This window comes from Bufo bufo, chromosome 2, assembly GCF_905171765.1.
Source record: "Bufo bufo chromosome 2, aBufBuf1.1, whole genome shotgun sequence".
NCBI classification, from domain to species: domain Eukaryota; kingdom Metazoa; phylum Chordata; class Amphibia; order Anura; family Bufonidae; genus Bufo; species Bufo bufo.
In genome coordinates, this window is record NC_053390.1 from 598,038,670 (window position 1) to 598,065,718 (window position 27,049).

General features: G+C 43.1%; 1 protein-coding gene across 50 annotated transcripts in view; it reads right to left on the reverse strand.

Moving 5' to 3' along the window:
- Positions 1–27,049, reverse strand: part of ANK2 (ankyrin 2) — a 536,395-nt gene that overhangs the window by 194,013 nt on the left and 315,333 nt on the right. For 21 of the 50 annotated variants that reach the window (XM_040418306.1, XM_040418298.1, XM_040418331.1 and 18 more), the window contains exon 1: positions 9,963–10,195. The exons of 14 other annotated variants lie outside the window; for them this stretch is intronic. In XM_040418306.1, coding sequence (XP_040274240.1) covers positions 9,963–10,142 — 180 coding nt within the window. In that variant the 5' untranslated portion in view covers positions 10,143–10,195. Of the gene's footprint in view, positions 1–9,962; positions 10,197–27,049 lie in introns of those variants that run through there. 15 more of the 50 variants (XM_040418311.1, XM_040418314.1, XM_040418302.1 and 12 more) reach the window with 3 other exon arrangements.

Genomic DNA, 27,049 nt, shown 5'->3' on the forward strand with positions numbered 1-27,049 from the left:
CCGGCACAGGTAAGGGCTTACCTGTGCATCGCCGGACGGGTGAGTCAAGATGGCAGCCCGCATGTGTTCGTTGGCGAACACTGTGAACTGACCATCACTGTCCTGATCAAGAACCAGGCTGCACCAGGCCCTAATTGAACAAATGAGACCGCACTGCATTGTTAATGGTTGCACTGTATTGCAGGAACCCCACGGTCATTAACAATTAAGACTACTTAACCAGTGCATTCTCGTTACTTTAATCAGGGCCTAGTGCGGCCTGCATGGACCCACGTTTTTTGATTGCAGCATGGCCACGTCCCATATCCCACACAACTGCGCTGTATGGTCGTACCCTAAGGATCTGGCCAGCGTAGCTGCTATAGATGCACAGATCAGTAGTATAAGCCATTACTAAGTTTTGCTGAACAGACTTCGAAAACTTTTTCTACGCTCTACGGGTAAATCTAGGCAGGGACGGCGTTTAAAATATTAATTATTTTGCTAATGGCTTTTATCAGTGACCTGCTTTCCATAGGCAATTGTAAGAAACTGGTAAAGGAATAAACACACACATAACATCGTCAATGCAAATAAAGGCGGAAGCCATCTTTGTATCTAGTACGTATGGATATGGGCACTGGGCTGGTCTGAGGGGTGCTATAGGCAAATGTTATCTCTTTGGCACATTAACTAAAGGTCACGGGAAGCAGCACGTCCTGTTAACAGCAAACCAGTAATCCGCATTGATGTGTCACCGGCCCCCCCGATGCTTAGCCAATCGTGTAAGCAGATAAAGCACAGCTCAGCTGCACCGAGCACAAATGCTGCATCACGCCCACAGTCCTCTTCTGCACAGGCGGACGCTTAACCAGTGCATGACTGGAGGTACCTACATAACATCTCGCAGAGCTGAAGCTCTTTCTTTTGCGCAGTTCAGTAGAACATGCCTCAAAGTGATATGATGATGAGCTGTGCCAAATGACAAACTCAGCTCTGCTAAAACTGTGAATCCCTGTCACCCAGTGTCATAATAGTACATGACTAGCAGGGGTGAGATCCAAACAGTAGTGGACTAGGTGGATGCACTCCTCCTGGTGGCATATATCACAAAGACCTCTCATTTCTACCATAAACCCTTTGTACATTGCAATGGAGAAAAGTTTAATAAAGTCAAATACTTTTTATATATAAATAAATATTAAAAAAATAACTTGTGGGACACCAAATATAGGTGAGTACACTGTTCTCATAACTAACAAGTGTACAATAAATGTATATCTTTGGGAATAATTGGTACATTGCAGAATTTTATATCCCCCTCCCCTGTGCCCAAGATATGTTACTAAAATGAAATACTAATACAGGACATTTATCGGGAGGGGAATTTTTTAAATCAATTTTGCAGGAGTCTGCGTTGTCGTAATTTGCACCAATTTTATCCAATGGCGCACAATGTTTGCTTGTTATCTCGTACCTGTGGTGTACGCCAGAACTTCAGCACATGCTCAGTACAGCATCTCGGGGGAAGAACTGAAATGAGCATGTGCAGAAATCCTGGTATGCACCGCAGGTGAGTGCAGTATATAGACACCTGAGAGGGGGAACCTGGGGCTTGGGCTCACCCTCAGGGCACCGAATAGCTCATTTGCATACTTGAACAAAGTGCTTTTTCTGCTAAATGCAGCAACGGAGATGAAAATTTAATTATTTGTCTGTGCGAGCCCTACATGCCACTCTGCTTGGTTTAGTAGGCGGAAACAAGCGGACAGACTCCCTTTATATCGGCATGACAGGTTAGCCACACCCACTTTCCAAAGTTGGAGGAAAGGCTCATGCACACGACCGTTGTTGTTTTGCGGTCCGTTTTTCATGGATCCGTTGTTCCATATCTGAATGTTTTATTCTCTTTTTAAAGGGGTTCTGCAGTTTGTTTAAACTGATGATCTATCCTCTGGATAGATCAGCATTTGATCGGCGGGGTTTCGACACCCGGGGCCCCCGCCGATCAGCTGTTTACCGCTGTGGACACCATCAGTATTTTGTAGATTTGCGTTTTGTGGACTGCAAAATACCTACAGTTGTGTGAATGTAGTCTTAGGCTACTTTCACACTCGCGTTTTGGGCGGATCTGTCATGGATCTGCAAAAACGGATCCGTTACAATAATACAACCGCATGCATCAGTCATGAACGGATCCATTTGTATTATCTGTAACATAGCCAAGACGGATCCGTCATGAACTCTGTTGAAAGTCAATGGGAGACGGATCCGTTTTCTATTGTGCCAGATTGTGTCAGAGAAAACGGATCCATCCCCCATTGACTTACATTGTGTGTCAGGACAGATCCGTTTGGCTCAGTTTCGTCAAGCGGACAGCAAAACGCTGCAAGCAGTGTTTTGGTGTCCGCCTCCAGAGCGGAATGGAGACTGAACGGAGGCAAACTGATGTATTCTGAGCAGATCCTTTTCCATTCAGAATGCATTGGGGCAAAACTGACCCGTTTTGGATCGCTTGTGAGAGCCCTGAACGGATCTCACAAACGGAAAGCCAAAACGCCAGTGTGAAAGTAGCCTTAATCTGTCATCTGCATTCTGGGGGAAAAAAATCATATCAAATATTGCTGTAGGGAAAAAACAAGCTCCTACTACATTACTGGAGCTCATCTAAGCTGGCAGGCATCAGCATGATGACATGCTTTTTGATTGTTTCCACTTACAACAAGGTTTAGCTTTGGGCTATAATACAGACAGTAACTTAATATTAGTATTAGGGACTTTCACTCTAGCGTTATTTTTTTCCGGCATTGAGTTCCATCCTAGTGGCTCTATTCCGGAAAAGAACTGATCAGTTTTATCCCCATGCATTCTGAATGGAGAGCAATCCGTTCAGGAAGTCTTCAGTTCAGTCTTTTTGACTTTTCAGGACGAAGATAATAACGCAGCATGCTACGGTTTTATCTCCGGCCAAAAATCCGGAACACTTGCCGGAATCTGAATTTTTTTCCATAGGAATGTATTAGTGCCGAATCCGGCATTCAAAACACTGCAATGCCGGATCTGTCCTTCCGGTCTGCGCATCCGGTCCGTTTTTCCGGATGACACCGGAAAGATGGATCTGGCATTTCAATGCATTTGTAAGACGGATCAGGATCCTGATCTGTCTTACAAATGCCATCAGTTGGCATACGTTTTGATGGATCACAGTGATTATGGTGCCAGTCATAGGGGAGACAGGAGCAGGGCACAACTGGTACCTTAAGAGCACAACCCACAAATACAAGGAACTGTTATGTCATGTGTGGATTGACTTTATTATCATAAATTATCATTATGCAGAAGTGCAAATGGCTTTCAACACAAACAGATGAGTCTAAGCAGAAAACCAGATAAAGACACATGAATCCGGAGAAGATGTGAGTCACCGCATTGCTACTCCTACTGGATTCTGAACCAGCTCCAGCAGGCACCAGCCATTCATGCCAGCTGGATCTTGATTTTCTGGCAAAGCTTAAATCTTGCAATAAAGTATTAAACTGTTGCCTTAGGGTTCGGCCACACGTTCACGTTTTTTTATTCTGTTTTTTAAACCAAAACCAGGAGTGGATTCAAAAAAGAGAAGTGGTATCTGCCCTGTATACAGTCTCTCCTTTTATGAGCCGCTCCTGATTTTAGCTTCAGAAACTGCATAAAAAAACTGGCGGCGTGGTCCTACTGTTACGTCGCTGAAATAATCAAACTCTACCATACATATGACCGCTAGTCACAGTCATTCTGCATATACACTGCTACTCCTTCTCTATCACAGAGATGCAGATTTGGTTTTCCACAGGTATGACATCCAAGAGATGATTCCTTTTCCTACCAAAGTGTCCAAATCAACAATAACCTCTTTATTTTCACTCACTGAGTTAAGATCACTGCGTAGGCTTATCTCTAGCCAGGAGGAAGACCGCAGGTATAATACTGTAAAATCAAGCCAAAGGCCAAGCTCAGCTTTGCTAAATCTGCTATGTAATAAAAGGGTATCCCCATCATAGACATCTAGGGCAGGGCTGGCCAACCTGTGGCTCTCCAGCTGTTGTAAAACTACAATTCCCACCATGCACTGCTGTAGGCGGATAGCTGCAGGCTGTCTGCGCATGCTGGGAGTTGTAGTTTTGCAACAGCTGGAGAGCCGCAGGTTGGCTATCCCTGATCTAGGGCATGGAATAGGGATCATGGTATGACCCCACAATGCAGCTGACTGCAGGCAGCCAAGCCACGCCCACCCGCAGCAACCAATGGGTGCACGATTTTGCGGTAAAATCATGCCAGCATTGGCTGCTGTGGGTGGGCGTGGCCACAGCGGTCACAGGACCAAGCCACTTCCGGTCCAATAGGGCCCTGAAGCTGTCAGGAATTGGGTCAAAGCATGGGAACAGTGGCACTGCTGACAGGTGAGTAGTATTTTTTATTTAGTTTTTAAATTGGGCACAGGTTCTGATTGGGTTGGCCAGCTGGAAGCTTAGACAACCTACTTAATTGTCAGAATATGTAAGACAGGAAAGATCAAATTAAAGGGGTTGTTTATCTTTGTAGAGCTTTTCTACAGACCCAGGGTGTGGCAAGACCCATGGTTGGTGGTAATCATACTGTGCTTTACCGCCACTGGGTTCTGGCTCTATCGCCACCCTGCCGGCTCTGCAGGTCCCAGGTCTCCCAGTGTCAACATATGATTTGACCCTGGTGATGTTACCGCTGCAGTCATTGACTAGCCATACCAGTGACATGATAACCATATGCAGCCGTCACATGCCAAAAGGGTGACACATGACTGATTTGGCCAGTCACTGGCTGCAGCAGTCATGTGACCTGGCATCAAACCGGATGATGACTAGTGAAGACGCCGGGACCTGCAGGGCTGTGGTGGAACCCAGTGGCGGGGATCAGGGAGGTGTGACTACCACCACGGATGAGTCCACACTGTAGAGGGTCTGTAGAAAAGCTCTACAAAAGGTGAACAACCCCTTTAAGAGTTGGGTACAAACTATAGTATTTATAGCTATCTAAGTTATGCATGTGACATTCCAAGTTTAGACGAGAGCCTGGAACAGTGAAAGTCACCTGGGGGTCACCTGGAATGGAGCAGTAAAGGCTTTCCATTGAATTAGGCACGCATAATGTCACTGCCATTACATGAGCCTACAGGCAGAAAATCACATGAGCACATCGATCACTGGGATCAGATTGTTGGTGGTAACATCAGGAGCAGCACATGGAAAAACTAATGGGATTGTCCTTTAATTACCACTAGCCTGCTTTTAATTATTCCAGTAATAGTTTATACATTTAACCCATTCAAGACTAATGCTGTCCACATCAAATCTTCATCTTTTCATAATTTCACAATTTTTGTAGGACAGAATGGGCTTTTATGTGGTAACAAAACGGGGCCAATATTTTCAATATAAATGTGTTTTTTTTAGGTACGGCTTTACAGCCAGGCTTGTAGGTGCAGTTTTTGAAGCTAAAACCAGGAGTGAATAAAAAAAAAAAAGAGAAGTCCTTTAAGCTTTCTGTCCTTTTATGATCCACTCCTGATTTTGGCTTCCAAAACATCATGCAGAAACCTGTACCCTAAAAAAAGGCCATTAATATCAGATGGGCATGGGGTCCGCCTCCTGGTACCCCTGATCATCATCTGTTTGCAGGAGCCATGATGTGCCGGATGCAGACACTGTGTACTTGTGCATGCCTGGTCTCAGCAGCTCTCTTCCATTCACTGGAACAGGACTGAACTTCAGCAACCAGCTATGGTTACTGCACAGTGTACGGAGCTATGCAGACAGTGGGGGTGTCAGGTGCTGGACCCCGCTTATCTGATAATTATGACCTATCCTAATGATAGGTCATCCACATTAAAATTCTAGAAAACCCCTTTTTTTTCTGTTTTATATACAGAAAAATATTCAGTTACAGTATACAATTCAAATGCTCGCCTTGTTCTCCATTTTTAACTCAATGTAATAAAATTGGGGGAAAAAATAATCCAAAATGTAATCGTCTTACTCTCCTGTGTGTAATGATATCAAATATGTGTAGTTTGCTTAAAGAGGTTGCCCTCAAGATGGACCATAACTAGCTGATTGTCAGAGGTCCAGACCCTGCACCCCCACCGATTTGCTGGCCAGAAGTCGGCAGTCGGTAACTACACAGCTTTATCAACCATGTAGTGGATAATGGCTCTTCACTGCAGCGCTGCTCCACGGATAGTCCTTGTGGCTTTGTAGCATTGCATCCACCATCTGTATATACAGTATACTTCTGTCATAACTGACCATGCAGCTAAAAAGACTTACATATACGTCTTAGCTGCACAGTGATATTTGGGCCCGATTTAAGCGCTTTGTTTTGTACGGTTTGTGGCCGAGAGCGAGATCACTGCTATGGGGCCCCTGGATGCTCTGCGTCCATTACAACATCCCGTTCACTGATTAACAAGCCACACTTCCTGGTTTGTGAAGGAAAAGTGCTGATTGGTGGATCAGCCTGTCACTCACTAATCTGTTGGGTGTGGAACTCAGTGACTGGAGGCTGCTCCACCAATCATCATTTTTCCTACAGGACAGAGAAGGTCTGATTGGTCTGTAGCTGTACAGTCTGCCGAACTGAAGACCCCACCGGTGCAGAGGGAAGGGTGGGAGCCTGTGGAGGCCGAGCCATGTAATACAGTGTATTATATCATGTTACTGGGGATGAAGGAGGTTATAATAAACTGCTATTATATGCTGGACACCAGGGGAGCAGGATGGAGGATTGTGAGCTGTGGGTATCCACATATGTGCATGCTTTCTATGCGTGTGCATTCTTGTTTGGCTATGCTAATGTACAATACATACACGTCTTTGTTATGTGTGTATATATATACAGTACAGACCAAAAGTTTGGACACACCTTCTCATTCAAAGAGTTTTCTTTATTTTCATGACTACGAAAGGCATCAAAACTATGAATTAACACATGTGTAATTATATACATAACAAACAAGTGTGAAACAACAGAAAATATGTCATATTCTAGGTTCTTCAAAGTAGCCACCTTTTGCTTTGATTACTGCTTTGCACACTCTTGGCATTCTCTTGATGAGTTTCAAGAGGTAGTCCCCTGAAATGGTCTTCCAACAGTCATGAAGGAGTTCCCAGAGATGCTTAGCACTTGTTGGCCCTTTTGCCTTCACTCTGCGGTCCAACTCACCCCAAACCATCTCGATTGGGTTCAGGTCCGGTGACTGTGGAGGCCAGGTCATCTGGCGCAGCACCCCATCACTCTCCTTCATGGTCAAATAGCCCTTACTTTCAAAGTTTTCCCAATTTTTCGGCTGACTGACTGACTGACCTTCATTTCTTAAAGTAATGATGGCCACTCGTTTTTCTATACTTAGCTGCTTTTTTCTTGCCATAATACAAATTCTAACAGTCTATTCAGTAGGACTATCAGCTGTGTATCCACCTGACTTCTCCTCAACGCAACTGATGGTCCCAACCCCATTTATAAGGCAAGAAATCCAACTTATTAAACCTGACAGGGCACACCTGTGAAGTGAAAACCATTTCAGGGGACTACCTCTTGAAGCTCATCTAGAGAATGCTAAGAGTGTGCAAAGCAGTAATCAAAGCAAAAGGTGGCTACTTTGAAGAACCTAGAATATGACATATTTTCAGTTGTTTCACACTTGTTTGTTATATATATAATTCCACATGTGTTAATTCATAGTTTTGATGCCTTCAGTGTGAATCTACAATTTTCATAGTCATGAAAATAAAGAAAACTCTTCGAATGAGAAGGTGTGTCCAAACTTTTGGTCTGTACTGTATATATATGTGCACGTCTATCAGTATTTGCATGTATCTATGCACACTGTAGTATATCTTTCTTGTGTTTGTGTATATATGAATACGTGTGGATGTCTGCCTCCCCTTTGTACATACTGTATGCATATATGTGTGTGTACAGATGGAGCCATTAGAGATGAGCGAATATCATATTTTGAAATTCGTTCACGCTTCGTTTGGAGGTAAAAGGTGAATTGCTTTATGGATTCCGTTACCACGGACCATAACGCAATTCTATGACAGCAAGCATAACGGAATGCCTTTAGAGGCATTCCATAATTCATTCCGTCATAATAGAAGTTTATGGCCTGCATAAAGGATACTTCCTGTTTCCGTTATGCCGGAGAGGACTCCTCTGCATAATGGAAACCGGACGGATCCATTTTGCTGGCCATAGACTTCTATTATGACGGAATGAATAACGGAATGCCTCTAAAGGCATTCCGTTATGCTTGCTGTCATACAATTGCGTTATGGTCCGTGGTGACAGAAACCTGGAGCCACGGACCAGAAGATCAGGGGCGGGCTCCGGAAATGCGGATGCAGACAGCACACTGTGTGCTGTCCACATCCATTCCTTCCCCTATAGAGAATGAATGGGTCCGCTGTCATTAAGAGAAGCAATCTAAGAGTCTTGCAGGTCTGATACCTTTTAATGGCCAACAAAAAGAGAAGCAATGATGTTACATAGCGAGCTTTCGAGACAACTCACATTTCTTCCTCAGGCTAAAGGCTCATGCATACGACCGTTGCCTGTTCTGTGGTCCACAAATTGTGGATCCGCAAAACACAGATACCGGTCGTGTGTATTCTACATTTTGAGGAACAGAACGTCTGGCCCATGATAAAACAGTCCTATCCTTGTCCATAATACGGACAATAATAGGACTATTTTTTGGTGGAACGGCCATGCGGACATGGAATGCACACAGAGTATATCCCGTTTTTTATGCTGACCCATTGAGGTGAATGCATCCGCATACGGGCCTCAAAAAATAAAGGCACAGAAACTGAAAAATATATGTTAGGGTTTCTGTCATCAGAAAAATCGTTATGTATCTGGCTGACACTAGCGATGTGCTAATGTCAGCAGAACATAACTGTATGATTTTTAACTCCCTGCCGCCGTTCGCGCTAAATAAAGACTTTTATAATATGCTAATGAGCCGCTAGGTACTAGTGGGGCGTTGCTGCAGCACCTAGAGGCTCCGTCTTCTCACACTTTGGCACGCCCATGTCCAGTTGATTGACGTCAAGTTCTCCTCTGTGCCCGTAAAATCCCACGCGTGCGCCTTCCCGTTTAGTATTCGGCGCAGGCGGTGAAGGACGCTCTCCTGCTGCCGACTTCACTCACTGCGCAGGCGCGGGATTTTACAGGCGCAGAGGAGAACTTGACGTCAATCAACTGGACATGGGCGTGCCAAAGAGTGAGAAGACGGAGCCTCTAGGTGATGCAGCAACGCCCCACTAGCACCTAGCGGATCATTAGCATATTATAAAAGTCATTATTTAGCGCGAACGGCGACAGGCAGTTAAAAATCATACAGTTATGTTCTGCTGACATTAGCAACACTTTAACCTGATTTCTAATTATTAAATTATTTTCTAATACAAATAATGATATTTAGTTTATGATGCTGCTGCAGACTGTATTTGCTTAGACGTGAGCCTAGGGTTACACAGCGACACAATAACACTGCATCATGTCAATGGGGTCATGTGACCCCTGACCTAACGTGACTGCTACAAGACCGTTGTAAATAATTCAACCCTGTTGAATTTTTGATTGCACATAAATTTGCCTTCATGGACCATGAAGCAGGTTGTGTGCAACTGCGAACTGCCTGCGACTAGTCTATATCTATCTATCAATTTATTATCTATCTATTTATTATCTATCTATCATCTATCTATTGATCTATCTATTATCTATTTATTTATTATCTATCGATCTATCTATCTATTATCTATCTATTATCTATCGATCTATCTATCTATTATCTATCTATATCTATCTATCTATCTATCTCCAGCAAACCAACTTCTCTCCAAACTCCCTGTCTTTATCATGATGACAAGTGTTACTTCTCCTTGGTCTGATGTACTCACCATAGATTCCTGCTCTGAGATTTCTTCAATACTGTAGCCATAGTAGTCCAGAATTTTCTCCAAATCACTGATACTTCCAACATGACCAACTGATTTCCCAGTGTGACATGCCTGGCAAAGTGGTGCATTGCCCATAACTGTTTGACCCCAAGCTATGGACTTGTCAGCAGCGTCAGACATCCATGTCAACTCAGACAGCCAGTGTTCACTACTCCCAGTTTATCCCTTTGCTCACTGGAGTCTCTCTGGGGATTCATCTCCATCTCCAGCAACTGCGGTCATCACTGAGTGACCATTTCCAATTCGGGCACTGTCTGTCTATTTTTACACCTACTAGGCCAGTTATGCATGTAAATGGAGGGGGCTGCCTTCCAATACACAGCCAGCCTTCTCAGCACAAGGAGTCCAAGTCTGCCAGTGTGAAATGCCTCTCTGTGCATGTGAGCCCTATTGAATTACTCACTGTGGGCCATGTTTTGATTTTTCCCCTCGCTGTCTTTCTGATTATGTAACAAATGCCACTGATACATTACATTCCTCTAATGTACAAAGCTGTTATTACATTCTTCTCGATCACACAGCCACAAATGTATTGTATTCTTCTCAATCACACAGCCACAAATCTGTTACATTCTTCTCAATCACACAGCCACAAATCTGTTACATTCTTCTCGATCACACAGCCACAAATCTGTTACATTCTTCTCAATCACAGCCACAAATCTGTTACATTCTTCTCGATCATACAGCCACAAATCTGTTACATTCTTCTCGATCACACAGCCACAAATCTGTTACATTCTTCTCAATCATACAGCCACAAATCTGTTACATTCTTCTCAATCACACAGCCACAAATCTGTTACATTCTTCTCAATCACACAGCCACAAATCTGTTACATTCTTCTCAATCACACAGCCACAAATCTGTTACATTCTTCTCAATCACACAGCCACAAATTTATTACATTCTTCTCGATCACACAGCCACAAATCTCATACATTCTTCTCAATCACACAGCCACAAATCTATTACATTCTTCTCAATCACACAGCCACAAATCTGTTATATTCTTCTCGATCACACAGCCACAAATTTATTACATTCTTCTCAATCACAAAGCCACAAATCTGTTACATTCTTCTCAATCACACAGCCACAAATTTATTACATTCTTCTCAATCACACAGCCACAAATCTGTTACATTCTTCTCAATCACACAGCCACAAATTTATTACATTCTTCTCGATCACACAGCCACAAATCTCATACATTCTTCTCAATCACACAGCCACAAATCTGTTATATTCTTCTCAATCACACAGCCACAAATCTGTTAGATTCTTCTCAATCACACAGCCACAAATTTATTATATTCTTCTCGATCACACAACCACAAATTTATTATATTCTTCTCGATCACACAACCACAAATCTGTTACATTCTTCTCAATCACACAACCACAAATCTATAACATTTTTTAATCCATTCCCGACTGCCCCACGTAAGTTTACATCGGCGATTGGGCCTTTAAAAATGGCACCCGCTTGCAAGCGGAGCGGGTGCCATAGCTTTAGTTTTAAACAGCAGACACCTGGGACTAATGTATGCAATTGATAATAACGTCCACCACATACATATCAATGAAAAGTACAGATCGCCCCAGAAAAAATGAGCCCTCACACAGCTACGTACACATAAAAATAAAAATAAATTATGGAGGTCAGAATGTGGCAATGCAAAGAAAAAATTAGTTTATTTCCAAAGTTTCAAATTTTTCAGTACTAAAATGGAAGAAAAACTATACATACAGTATGTGGTATGGTTGTAATTATACTGACCTAGAAAATAAAACAGTTCAGTTTTATTGAAAACCCCCCAACCCCTCGCTTCCCATCACATTGTATGCAATTGTATCCGTAAATGGTACTATTAGAAAGTACATCTTATCTTACAAACAACAAGCAGCACTCATACGGCTATGTGAATGAAAAAATAAAAAAGTTATGGCTGGGAGTAAAAAGTTTGGGAGGGCTGGGAGTAAAAAAAAAAACACTGTGTGCTGTCCGCATCTTTTGCGGCCCCTTTAAAATGAATGGGTCCGCACCCGTTCTGCAAAATTGTGGAACGGATGCGGATCCATTTATACGGTCGTGTGAATGCACCCTAAGGGCTCATGCACATGAACGTATTTTCTTTCCGTGTCTGTTCCGTTTTTTCTTTGCGTACCGTATGCAGAACTATTCACTTCAATAGGTCCGCAAAAATAAAACGGAAGTTACTCCGTGTGCACTCTGTTTCCGTATGTCCGTTCCGCTAAAAGATAGAACATGTCCTATTATTGTCCGCATTACGGACAAGGATAGTACAGTTCTATGAAGGGCCAGCTGTTCCGTAGTGCAAAATACGGATAGCACACGGATGTCATCCGTATTTTTTGCGGATCTGTTTTTTTGGCGGACCGCAAAATACATACGGTTTTGTGCAAGATGCCTAAGATTACTGCTAAAGAGCAACAATATTTTGTACTCAGGTTTTAATGGGATAGTACTGCCAAAATTAAAAGAAAAAATGTAAGAAAAGAAAATTTAAGAAAAAAATCTAAAAAAGTGTTTTCTATAAATGAATAAAAACATGGCATAAATATTGGTAAATGTGCTGTGTTCACATTGGTATGTTTAGGAAAGTGCTTCAGGGATTTCAGAAGTATGCTTCCCATAATATTCAGCAGATCTGCGCCACAGATCAATGGAAACAGAAGAGGGGGGGTCACAGCAATACTGCATGTAAACACTTCACCATGACAGTCCCATGTAAATGCACCCCAAAGATATTCAGCTGTAACCAAAGTGCTCTTCCACATCAGATCTATGGGCAGACGCTTAGCTATAGCCACCTAATAGTGCAAAGAAGCTGCCATACAGCATTTCAGATCGAAATCTTGTAGATCTCTATAATTAGGCTTCAAAAAAGGGATATATGCCAATGCCTTCTTAAAAGGAATGGTGCCGTCCTCAGTTGTACAGGATACCACTAAGTGGTGGCAATCTGTCTGTACACTTAGGAGGGCAGCGGTTTTATCGCTCACAATGAAACTCTTTCACCGTACCAGTTAATTTTAGTCTGAGTATTGGAAACAATTGACATATTTGCCAAATGCAATTCTGACATGATGGTGATTACTCTGGTTATTTTTGGAATAATGAATGACCTCTGAATGTTTCCTTCATGCTTCTGTACTTCAGATTAGAGCAGCTGAATTTAATGAAACGTTGATTGGCATTCGCTCTGCCCAGGTCTTCTGCACTCGTGTAATGCTATACGGCTATTCACACAGGAACTTCTTTGGAAAACGGATTTAAACTATAGCTTTTATAGTAAGAGGAACAAATCGGTCACAAATATATCTAATAAATGTATTCTTCACTAGAGGAACTTGAGGGTGCCTTCAAACATGGTAGATTTTGTTGCAGAAAATTGCTGCCATTGAGCATCACCTGAATCGGGCTTACAGAAATCCATGTGCCTCCCGCCAAAACAACCCCATTCATATGAATGGAACTTATGTCAGTCACAGAAATGTTCTGGTGTGAAGGCACCCTTATTTTCTTCTTATGGTCCAACAAAATTTCTTGTATCTCAGTAAAACTGGACTCCTCACGGATATTTCTAACACCTATCACAGAAGGGCAGCACATAATACATAGCTATCGGCTGGACGCGTCTCTCCTGACCCCTTCATACACGTTTGTCTGGCTTGGTCGACCATTGTCCTCAATGTGGAGAAGGGAGAAAACTGCAGCCAGACACTTCACATTTCACCCCACAAAGAACTTTTCCCTGTTTTCCAATACAAAATATGAGAACTTAAATGGTGACATCTTAAATGGCGACGTCTCAAAATACAACTTGCCCTGCAAAACACAAGCCCTCATACATCTATGTGAACATAAAAGAAAGAAGTTATGGTTCTTGGAAGGTGAGGAGGAGAAAATGAAAACGTAGAAAAGAGAATTGGTCTGGCTCTGAAGGGATTAAGCTTCTGTGTGCACAAGCATCGGTCGCTATGTTTTGCCATTTTTCTGAAAATGTAGAAATATTTTTGGTAATGATCCTTGTGACTTGAATGGAAGTATTCTGCGCTAAATCCCTTTTACTAGCCACATTCCATTAAGATTTCATTCATTTTGTCAGGCAGAATAGCATACTTTCTGACATTTCAAAACGGAGAGATACAATATTTGGTCAAAGCCCTCACTGAAAAAAGCCTTTCATAGGACAAAATCCCTGCAATATTCTGTAGATAGGTACATGCATGAATCTACTCTTACACCCTTTATCATGGGATGTCCACTGCAATACTGTATGTAAAACCAGACACATTAACATAACACTGTGCTGCATTTAGAATATTTATAGAGCAGAACACACAGGGTCGGACTGGGAGATTAAAGTGCCCCTAGAAAAAAACCTATAAGGGGCCCCAAGTTGTAGGCGAGTCCTAATTGACAGAAGGCGGGGCAACACAAGTAGGCAGGGCCAACAGAAGCCACAGGGAGGCAGGAACAACTGAAGTAGGCGGGGCCAGCAATACAGTAGTGCAGCACAAAATACAGCCCCAGCAGAACCAAATACCACAGTGCAGCATAGAATACTGCCCTATCACCATACTAAATGGCGAGAATTCAGGAGGGCACCTGCGGCTGCTGGTCAGGTGCATAAGTAGCTGATGTTTCTAGCATTAATTAATCCTGAGAACATCAGATTGTTATGTACCTGGCCAGCAGCCACTGAGGAGGGTTCAGATGGCCCCCTGGGCATCGACCAACTTGGAAATTTCCCTGTAGAGTATATGGCCAGTCCGCCTCAGAACTGGTGCATGAACCTCAACGTTCTGGAAAGCTTCAGAGAGTTCTATAGCTGTAATACAGGCAGTTCTATGACCTAGGGTAGGCTCAACATACTTTTAAAGTCCCAACACATGGCTTTCATGCTTTTAATCCCAATTCTCAGAATCTGAAAAGGCTAGAATGTACCTCCAAGATGAATATATGTCAGGCCGCCTTCACATGTCTGTGCCAGTGATGACGTCCCTGACAAGACAGTTAGTGTTTCATCCTCGAAGATGACTGTGAAGGATCCACTGTTGGTCCGGGTGTTAATATTTTGCCCTCTGTGTATCACCTGTATGCCATGTTCATTGATAGGCTGAAAAAGGGACTTCCAGAGCATCTCCTACAAATGGTCAGTGTCATCCTTGTTCAGTCAGTGGTTTTCGCTGACCTATAGTCTTCAATGGGTGCTTGACATGCATTACTGACCGAAGTACTGCATATAGTTGATGTTTTTCCAGTAACCCACAGTCAGTAGGAAAACAAGGACGTGTGAATAAGGGCACTTCCATACAGTGTTGGGCCAGTGATTTCCATCAGTGATGGTGAGACAAGACCAGTTGCGACTCTAAACACAGAACGGGTGCAGATCTTACCATTATGCCTTATATCTTTGTAGGCTTCACTCCTGGTTTTGGCTCAAAATCACTGATGAAAAACACTAATCAAACTGTGACTGTGTGAAAAGAGGCCTAAACACATTAAATGACAGCACACATATTTTGGGACAGGTTTGTAATACATTCACATTTTTTAGTGACCTATATTATATGTTAACTGAATATATAACAAAGCCCTCCTTACTAATAAGGACAACCTTTCAAGTAAAACACATGGATGCCAATTCAGTTCTAGAATTGATCTGAATAGAAACCATTTTGCATAGGTCAACCATATTATAACATCATTTTCCTACCACAACGAGCTGGTTCCACACACTGCGACTCCCCGCCCTGTGTGCACCGTATCCTAGCAACTAAAGAATCCAGTGCTCATCTAGAAGCCCCCACATAACAACAGGTAAGCCATGTCTGCCTCACACCCGGCCCGCTTACATCTCTCCTCAGATCCGGATTGATAAATAAAGCTTATCACATCCTTCTTCTACTGAAGATTTTTGGCAACCTTCCTCCAACCGCAGCTTTAAAAAAATACAAGTATAGTCACACGTGCCGGTGTTGCCGTGTGTTTTTTTTTTTTTTTGCTGTCATTTTGGGTAAATCACAGCATGAAAATGCCACAAAACTAGTCCATGTAATTGCACCCATAAAATCAGTTTTTTTTTCTGTTATTCATATGTTAAATTAGGCAGAAGACAAATCAAAAACATAATAACTGATGAGATGCAAGTATGTTATGTAATGCAATCTAAGACTGCACACATGCAGGTTCTGATCAGGGTTTGTAAGCCAAATCCAGATGTGAATCATAAAGGGAAGGAGAAGGTATTAGCTGCCTACACATGATGAAGCCTGGCATCAAGGTCCGTATGCAGAACACAGCTAACTGCCAGGCTTGTACTTGATGGGCTGCACCCGTACATGCTATCTAAAACAATTACTACACGTGTTGAAAAGCATGTACACTGTGCTGGATTGGGGGACCTGGGGCGCACCAGAGGAAAGTATTGTCAAGACGCAACCCGAAACCATAGTGGCAAGTGACTGGCTCCAAGGGAAGCCAAATGGTTTTTTTCCTGGATCTTTGAGGCTCGCTATGGTATCAGAGCCTGAGCCCACTGGTGGATTCTCTGGTGGGCCAGTCCGACCCGGCAATTTTTTGGCAAAAAAATCTCCCCCTGTATTAAAGTCTCCTTGATCTAACACACTCTGCAAAGTGTCTTCTCTCCTGACAGGACGACTGATAAATGTAGTAGATGTCCTAACTCAATCATTCAGGATCAAATGGAATAATTAACGTCCTAAGGGTACCATCCTTCTTTTAAACCTGGTTACAGGTGAGGAAAATTGGTATTAGTATGAGATTCAACATCATGATCTAGGGAGATTTATTTAGATGTTTTAGACGCTGGTCTTAATACCCCTTGCGCTGGCGCTTAATGCACCTAAGCTATGCGCATCCCTTGCTGGCGTGGATTTAGATCAAAACTTCCCTCCTTTTTATTTTTAAGACATGGCATGAGAGGGGAAAAGTTGCAGATTTGCCCGCAAATCCCCTTTGCGACCGAAGCTGTGACAGATATGCGCCAAAAATTGGCATATATCTTATAATAAATGACCCCCATATAACCTATTGTAGGTTGATGATACTGAGCGACATTTCCGGTTATAACATGCTTACTGTATCTAAACATAATATATATTATAGCAGATTTAGATTTTGTTTCTTTAAATGCTGAGAGCAGACTGTACTAGACAGTCAATGTCAATTAAACACTGAATAAGGCAAAAACTACATATAATCATGACCTAGAAGAAGGCATTACAGTAGGCATTTTTTGGCAATTACAAAGAACCAGGAGGAGCTTGGGGATCTCTTATTTTTATTCCAATGTCAATCTGCTTGGGGATGGTGGGAGCATACGACTGGGCAGGCCTTCTCTGTGAGGATGAGAAAGGGAACACTGACATCCAGTTCCATCTGGCATTTGGCTGAGGAGATTAGTGGTCCCTGCACTGTGAGCTAATCCCACAGGGAAAGGCACAGTGCAAGAATTAAAGGGAATGACAAATACAGAAAAAGAGCAAAAATGACCTGCAATCATGCATTACACCTTTACACAAGGCTAAGGATGGAAGTGGAAAACTGTAAATAGTATAAAATCTTGTCAGGTATGTAAATCCAGTATACAACTAAAACTACAAGAAGACTAATATACAATGCTTAAATGTGGAAGCTTCACATCCTGTGGACCCTGTGAGAGCCTTAGGCAGGATTCAGTTATACTGCGGTGTGTTTCAACTGTGAATTAAAACTATCCATCAGTTGCAAGTGTTTCATGGATTGTAAGATTGTAGATTGTAAGCTCTTGCGGGCAGGGCCCTCATTCCTGTTGTTTTAATAGTTGACTTGTTTGTTGCTCTGTAGTGCATGATTTCGATTGTACATGAACCCTCTGATTGTAAAGCGCTGCAGAAAAAGTTGGCGCTATTATAAATAAAGATTATTATTATTAAATGGTTCAAGGTTAACTTTTTTATGTGGACAATGTGGGCAAACACAGTTTGACCAAAAAAATGTGAACTGCATAGTTTCTTTTGTAAATATGCCCAATTCAGAGATTATAACGGAAGATTGTTCATTTTTAGTGCGCTGGTCCTTGGTAGAATGTATCTACACAGGTTTCATAGACATTATTACAATACTCTTGTATCTTTTTGTTCTCCTTTTTTGTTGAAGACTCCCTTCTTTTTTCGCTTGTGCGAACTAGGGCAATGTCAAAGCCTGCAGAAAATCCCTTCCTGTTATTTTAGAGGAAGAGAAATGGAAAGTAGCCTAAGTAGAAAGTATGAAAACATTACAACTAAATAACTCAGCTATACAGTATACAAATATCAATGCCATAATGCCTGAAGAGCATGACAGTAGGAAAAGCAGCTAAGACTACTTTCACACTCGCGTTTGGTGCGGATCCGTCATGGATCTGCACAGACGGATCCGTTCAGATAATAGAACCATCTGCATCAGTTCAGAATGGATCTGTTTGTATTATCTTTAACATAGCCAAGACGGATTCGTCTTGAACACCATTGAAAGTCAATGGAGGACGGATCCGTTTTCTATTGTGTCACAGAAAACGGATCCGTCCCCATTGACTTACATTGTGTGTCCGAACGGATCCGTTTGGCTCAGTTTCGTCCAACGGACACCTAAACGCTGCAAGCAGGGTTTTGGTGTCCGCCTCCAAAGCGGAACGAAGACGGAACGGAGGCAAAAGTGATGCATTCTGAGCGGATCCTTTTCCATTCAGAATGCATTAGGGCAAAACTGATCCGTTTTGGACCGCTTGTGAGAACCCTGAACGGATCTCACAAACGGAAAGCCAAAACGCCGATGTGAAAGTAGCCTAAGTGTTTGGTGCTCGGTAATGGCTAAAAAAAAAAAAAAAATACAATAATAATTGTATTTAATCTTCTATATAAGTCTTATAATCAAAGACACAATTATACTTCAACTTTCCCCAATATCTCCATAAAACTCTGTGACTCACAAACATAGCAATTACATCTGTGTAAATGGAACCGAAGCCACAAGCTGCAACATGAGCAAAATGTGAAATGTTCTGCATTACTTGATGGGCGGACGGATTAATAAAGAAATTGCACTTCTCTTCATTTTGCAGGAACAAAGGAAGAACCTCAGCTGTTCAGACATAATCACTTGATTGGAGCTCCAGGAAATGGCCCCAGGCACTACAGGGAATGCTGAAATAACGAAATCCAGTGTCCAGCAGCAGAACAGAGGCACGAACGTGTGACCAGTCGTAAAAAAGGAGGACATGGCTACTTTGCATGGCGCTGACCTAATTCTCAAATTGTGCACCCCAACCAAATAGATGCAAACAGTAGTTGGAAAGTCTTTGATGACATAACTGAAAACACTTCCACACAAATTATAAAAGTATAGAGCTAATAAAAGGGAAATACAACTACTATTTAGATTAATATGAAATTTGTAAAAAAAAATAAAAAATTTCATCAGTGGAATAAACTGATGAAGGCCGCATGCACATGACCGTGGTGTGTTTTGCAGCCCGCAAATCGCGGATCCTCAAAACACGAATGGCGTCCGTTACATATAACTGCCTATTCTTGTCCACAAATAGTAAGTGAAGTCATGCCCCTCCATAGCTTGTATGTGCAATTTGTTGCATCTAGTTTTAGAAAAACCCACTCCACCTCGCTTGCCAGGAGGGTGCGGCATAGTGGGGAAAGGGGTGCAGCCTAAGATGCAACATTTGGAGTCAAATTTTCACCAAATTGTTGATGTAAAATTCTGTTGAAAGGTAAGACAACCAATAGTTGATATAAAATTCAATAAAAGGGTCTAACCATGCACCAAATCTTCCAGCACCAGCCACTGTGATAAATGGCTTTTGACCGCTTGTCTAAGTTTCTGTTCACACCGTAAGTGTTGGTAGACTTCTAGTTAGGGTTTCTTCACTGGAGGCACAGACCCTGTATATATTAGCCATGGCCAAAACCTAGTGCCTTGCTAGCCACCCCCCAAATACCCAGCACCCTAGGTACAGCCCCTCAGCAACAATGCCAAAGTAACACCACTTCAAATGATATGCCAAGGTACTGAAGTTATCACCACTATACTTTTCAGTATTTGTCCAGGGCATTTGTAGTATGACCTTGGTGGTAAATGCTCCAGTATGTTCAGTGTATGAAGGCTCTGTTAGACATTGCCCCATATTGTAGTCGGTGTTAAGGAAAGCAGCACAGATTACATTCTGTAATTAAAATGTGTCCTGACTCACAGCCAAATGTCTGGCAACATGTAAGGAAATACAAAAAAAGTGTCTGAACATTTGGTAATCTTGCTCTTCAAATGAACATGTTACAGAGGATTTGGACTATTACAGTCCAAGCTGTTCACCTACCAATTCTGAAATCAGACAGGACGCCTTCAATAATGACATTGTCTGGCTCTGCAAAAACTGCATGGCCAATCTCAAACAAAACCATGTGCAAGTGCGCTGACATTTTAGGGATGAAATGGGCAGAAATGATTTCCTACTGAGAACAGACTGCCTGATGGGGCAAAGGTTAAAAGATTTTCTTTCCAGGGATTTGGGATTTATTCCACCCATGATCCAGAATTGTTTCCACACTGACATTAACATACACCTGCCATATATATAAAAAAAACATAAAATAAAAATTTAAAAAAGATAGAAATACTAACAATTGTTCTTATTTCCGTTTTTATCTATTTTATAGGATATGTCGAAGAAGTTTTGTTATATCCAAATCTGCTGTTGCCCTAAACATTTGTCTGCAACCCATACTGTGGTTCACAGCAAACTATACAATCCAAATAAAACCCAGATTATATATTATATTGGGATTGACAAAGTTAGAATTTCATTCCAGCATTGGCGAAATAAAAACAATTCTTTATTCCACAGGATTGTGCACCGCCTCCAGAAACACATCCTACATGTTTCAAACCCTAAAAGTTTTTTTCCCATTGACATGCATTAATGCCTGTTCCGGCAAAACAAATCCGGCATTGCGGTCTGCGCATGCTCAGACCGGAAAAAAAGTGAAAAAAATAAATGCCGCATCCGTTTTTCCAGATGACACCGGAGAGACGGATCCGGCATTTCAATGCATTTGTCAGACGGATCAGGATCCTGATCCGTCTGACAAATGCCATCAGTTTGTATACGTTTTGAAGGATCCGGCAGTCAGTTCTGGTGATGGAACTGCCTGCCAGAATCCTCTGCCGCAAGTGTGAAAGTACCCTTACATGCAGTACCATTAGGGTTTTTTGATTAGCATGGAGGCATTTTTAACTTTTTGCCTACTATCAAACAAAAAACAGTATACTGCACATATAAACAAAAATCTACACCGGTAAAACATCATCTGGCAATCCATTATATACCGTAGTGTGCTGATGGGCAGGATGCGCTTACAAGCACATTTATAGTAATAATCCTGTATTCGCCTGCAATGAGACCATATATTTCCTCTAATTTCTCCAATCTCACCTTATTTCTAAAAGATATACCATATGTTCCACTTTAGACACCTGCAGGCAGCGGCGTAGCTATAAGTGAAGCAGGGGAAGCGGCTGCTTTGGGGTCCTGACCCAGAAGGGGCCCATCCAGGAGAAGGAGGACTAAAGGATTTGGTCAGGGACCCCCTCAACAGTATTACACAATGAAATTATATACAGTGACAGTATAGAAAACGGATGGAACAGCTGCCGGCCCTGGTCTGAGAGAGTGATCTTTACTAGCCACAGGAATGGGGGCAGCATGAAAGGAAGGGGTCGCTAAAAAATTACTGGGGGATGGAGCCCATTCAAACATTGTTGTGGGGCCCAGTCATTTCTAGATACGCCACTGCCTGCCGGCACTACACACTGTATATATATAATGTATAGTGTAAAGAAAGAAGACATTTTGAGCTCCTTGTATCTGCCCCTTATTGTCTCTCCCCACATAACATTATGCTATTTTGTAGGTTTTTTGTATGCTTTACCGACTATTGCTTGTTGGATCATGCAGACCCCTATTATGAAGGCACAGTTTCCCTATATATCGCTGCCTGGATAATGAATTGCATCTCTTATACATAGAAGCCTATGTATAGCATGTTTGCTTCTAATACGCTTTCACCTAAACCCGCACAAAAGGAGAAAAGAGAGGAGCGAAGGATCAATCAAACCCCACCCTCCGTCTCCTGTAACCAGGCCACACGATGACAGGCAGCACAGAATCCCCCTGGGAGAGCATGTGTGCCCACAACGTAATTACTGGAACATGAAAATTTCATTTAGATGGATTCAAGACAAAGCACGGCTGAAGCACTGTACGGAACAAGCAGCACCGGCACCACCTGCAAATAATGTCTTATTTAGAGGATAAGAATTAACAGTGATATGTGCAGACCACTTTATCCCCTGCTGCAAAATGCCTAGGAGAAGCCTTGGAAGAGCTTCTACCCGACTATACCTGGAGATGTATTCCCAATACCTAGCCACACCCGATCTGTACCATTTGTTTGCCTGACCTATGAGCCCTGCTGTTTGTCTGCGGCAGTGCTAGGTACAAAGCCAGGTTTGTTACTGGCTCATTAAGAGATTACATGCTTCATTTGCTTACTAGGGGTTATCTGTGGGATGACGTTCATAAGCAAACTTCATCTTCCCAATTTCATCGATGACATCACAGGCAGGTGTAATTATTAAAGAGATGACATAGGCTCCGCATGGAAAGATGTCCATCATGTGTGACAAGAATAGGAAGATGTAAGGATTTGGGGCTTGATGGAAATTGCTGGTTGTATTTCTATGCATGCGTTAACCAACCTCCACGTATCTGCACACAAACTAGCCTGAGATAGTTCAACACCACGTGGACCTGAATGGGTTAACGGGATAAAACAATATACTGCATGTCACAAATCCAAGCATGTCACAACATGTGATCGGCTGTTTGGCCAGTGTAAATGGTCTTTAGCTGGTACAGCTCTGCTAGACTGGTGACCAACTGCGGACAGCTGTCTAAACAGAGCTGGATCTGGGTCATATGCCTGGGTTGGCATGGATGACATGACTAAGGCTGGCAAATGATACTGAGAGGTGTCCTAGTCATACTGAGCGGCACAGACTGAGAAATACAGATCTATGGGCATGGGGAGGGAAGTATTACATGTATGGAGAGGTAGCATTTACTGACTGTCATGAACCAATAATGGTCATCCATTCTCCAGAATGTAGGACATCATTTCCGACTGAGAAATACTTACTGTCAATGAAAGGTTTGTGCCAGGCTCGCCAACTCTTTTACCCTTTACTGTATTTGACCCTTTGTCGATGATTTGAGAGCCAAATAACTAGATAGTACTTGTAAGTCACAGCAGGGCCGACTCCAGGTTCATGGGGACCCTTGGGCGATAAAGTCTCAGTGGGCCCCCTTGTGGCATTTTGCACGGCGCTTACAGCAATGAAACTGCACGTATTCTAGAATAAATACCTTACACAGAGCATGCTACAGAGCGGATATATGTGAATCAGTCCTTATGTGCCTACTTTTATTTTCTACCCAGTGTTTCAGTCCCTCAGGTCTACTCACAGATATGTGCCCCCTCACAGTAGATATGCCAAGATGTTCCCCCTCAAAGTACATATGCCAAGATATGTACCCCTTCACAGTAGATATCCCAAAATATGTGCCTCCTCACAGTTGATATACCAAGATGTGTTCCCCCTTTACAGTAGATATGCCAAGATATGTGCCCTGTGCCCCCTTCACAGTGGCTATGTCCAGATGTGCCCCCTTCACAGGAAGTGAAAAGAACAAACAATACATACTCCTCGCGTCAGTCACCTGGCTCCTCCCATGATCTGCGCTCCCCATCAGCAGGATACTGTGACACATTGCGCTGCTGTGTAGGAGGAGCAGAGGATGATTCCCAGACTGCCCCGCTCCTCCTCCTACACAGATCAGCAGGACGATGTGTGAGGACATTGTGCTGCTGCTGCTGCTGTGGAGCACTGGCGGTTCGATGGTGGAGCAGGGAGCGAATAGTTCCCTGCTACAGTGGCGTGCCTACGGTGTTTGGCACCCGGGGCGGGTCCTTTCCCCCCCCCCCCCCCCCCCAATACTTTAAAAAAAATTGGACCCCTCACAGTAGTATTGCCCTCACTGTACAACCTCCACAGTAGTTTTGTACAGATGCGTGCCAACTCACAGTAGTTATGCCCTCTCTGTGCCCCTTTCACAGTTGTAATGCCCTATCTGTGCCCCCTTTACAGTTGTAATGCCCTATCTGTCCCCCTTCACTGTAATAATCCCCATTGTGCCCCTTCACAGTAATAATTCCCATTGTGCCCCTTCAAAGTAATAATCCCCATTGTACCCCCTTCATAGTAGAAATCCACGTTGTGCCCCCTTCACAGTAATAATGCCCACTGTGCCCCCTTCACAGTAATAATGCCCACTGTGCCCTCTTCAATGTATTAATGCCCACTGTGTCCCCTTCAATGTAGTAATGCCCTCTGGCTCTGTGCCCCCTCTATAGTACAAATGTCCTTTGTGCCCTCTTCACATTAGTAAAGCCCTCTGTGCCCCCTCCATAGTAGAAATGCCCTCTGTGCCCCCCATATTAATAAATTCCTCTGTGCCCCTTCCATAGTAATAAAGACCTCTGAGCCCCCTCTGTATTAAAAACAAAAAAACACAGTAACGTCTCACCTTGTCCTGTTCCTGAAGCTTAAATATCTCTCTTCCCTGCAGGCACAGATCGATCTACAGCATGATGTGGGCGGAGCTTATGCAGATTACCGCATCCGTGCCTGCAGGCTGAATGGTCGAGCGGGGAGAAGTCTTCCTGCTTCACCATTCAGAGTGCGGCTGGCCTGAAGGAGGGGAGGAGTGCAAGGAGCTGAGCGGTGAGTGACAGGACCGCAGCTCCCAGCGCTCCAGCAATGAGCGCTCCCATCTGTATTGATAGAAGTGCTCATTGCTTCTGGCCTCTGGCAGCTGTGCTGTGGGCCCCGGCACTTGCCCGGGTGCTGACGCCGGCCTTGAGTCACACATAAGACATTATTTTAACACATCCACTTTAATTAAAGGGATTCTGTCATCAGGATTTTAGCAACAGAGCTTAACACATCAGTCTCCTCAATTTAGTTTAAAATATACTACTCTTACTGCCATATGTCTTGTCATTTCTGTAAAAAAAAAATATATATATTGCTTTTATTTATATGCAAATTACCTCTATAAGGAGCCCAAGGGGCTGTCCCTCAGGCTGTTGGAGCCCAGCCGCACCCATTCTCTTGGAGCCCAGCACCGCCCCACTGCAAATTATTCACTCCTTTCATCGCTGACGTCATTGTTCTGGTGCGCCGTAATCTCGCGCATGCGTCCTGGATCCACTCGTCAGCGGCAGCCTCAGCGAACAAAGCGCGCATGCGCCAGCATGCCTCCTCTCCTGCACCTCGGTCCTCCGCCTGTCAGGGATCTCGCGCCACTCCTCTCTTACTTTCCGGGTCGAGCGAAGTTTGCAGACAGCTGGCGCATGCGCACTTCGTTCCCTGAGGCTGCTGCCAGAACACTGCACAGGCGCTAACGAGTGGATCCAGGGCACATGCGTGAGATTAAGCGATATTTTACAGAAATGACAAGACATATGGCAGTAAAACGTGTATATTTTAAACTAAATCGAGGAGACTGATGTTTTAATGTGAAAAGCTCTGTTGCTAAAATCCTGACGACAGAATCCCTTTAATACTGTATTGTGTACCCCTGGCCTGATGGCACAATCAACGCACAAAGTAATGCCACCAAATAATACATATTAAGGGTTAAATATACACATTCCTCTTCCATGGATGACTGGCTACAGTATATAGTCATAAATCAAGATGACAAAGACAGACAGATCCACAGATCTATCCAGATTAATCAAAATCAAGATATAATTTCTGTTACTTATAGTTAATGTAAACTCTATACTGGTATACTGCCAATGAACCAGAGTATGTAAAAGCTTGGTGATATTTATGGTCCATGGTGACATTTAGTATTATCAAATTGCTAATCCTAAAGAAACTTTTTATTCAATGCTCTGAAACTCATATTTAGGCATTTTATCATACATGCGCCATGTCTTACAAGGCAAAGAAACTGAAGTAAATTACTACAGCATTTAGTCCTAGTTGGAAGGCCTCTTCTGATTTCAGAAGATGGAAAGTTTTTTTTTTACATGTTAAACAAGATGGGTTGACATATGGAGGTCACAGAACAGGGATTTCTCACCCGAGCCCCCCTATGAGAAAGAGCGAGAAGGAGCATACTAGTTTTAGTAGACCTGACCTGTCCATAGACCACAGCTTACTCCACCTGTGATAACAGCTAATATCCAATAGCTTGTTAGGCCAGGACTGCCTGACCAGCTGACCCCCAGGCAGATATCTATTTAAAAAGACATTATCTTCATGAAACAACTCCTTGAAGGATACATATGACTTTGCATTTGGGAACAGATTGGCAGACAGGTTAGACATGTAGACACGGAGTCTTTAAATTCACCACAGTTATATCAATAGCTCAGGTTGGATTGTAAATCTGGCGCATCTCTAGATTGCCTGTCTAATTTAAAATGGCTGCCTGCAAGCAGTCCTAGAATGTGAACAGGACTGGTTTCCTCCACCAGCAGTGCTGACTAGGGGGGTGAGGGGCTAAGGCCTCACTACACTATGTTCTGGCACTTGCATTTACTACACATTAGTAAGGGTTCCTGTCAGGCTGCTCAGCTACGATGGCATATCATAGGCAGGATCACATCATTACCATCTATTGTATAGCAGTGTGGTGAGGCCCTGCCCTTCACCCTGCTAGGCAGATCTGCTAGTGGAGAGACCCAGTCCTACTCACATTGTAGGACAGGTTGCTGGTGGCCAGTTCAAATCATTCCTGGGGAACTCCTTTAAGACGACTTTCAGATTTTTTACTTTCACATTCTTACAATAGAAATTTTGACG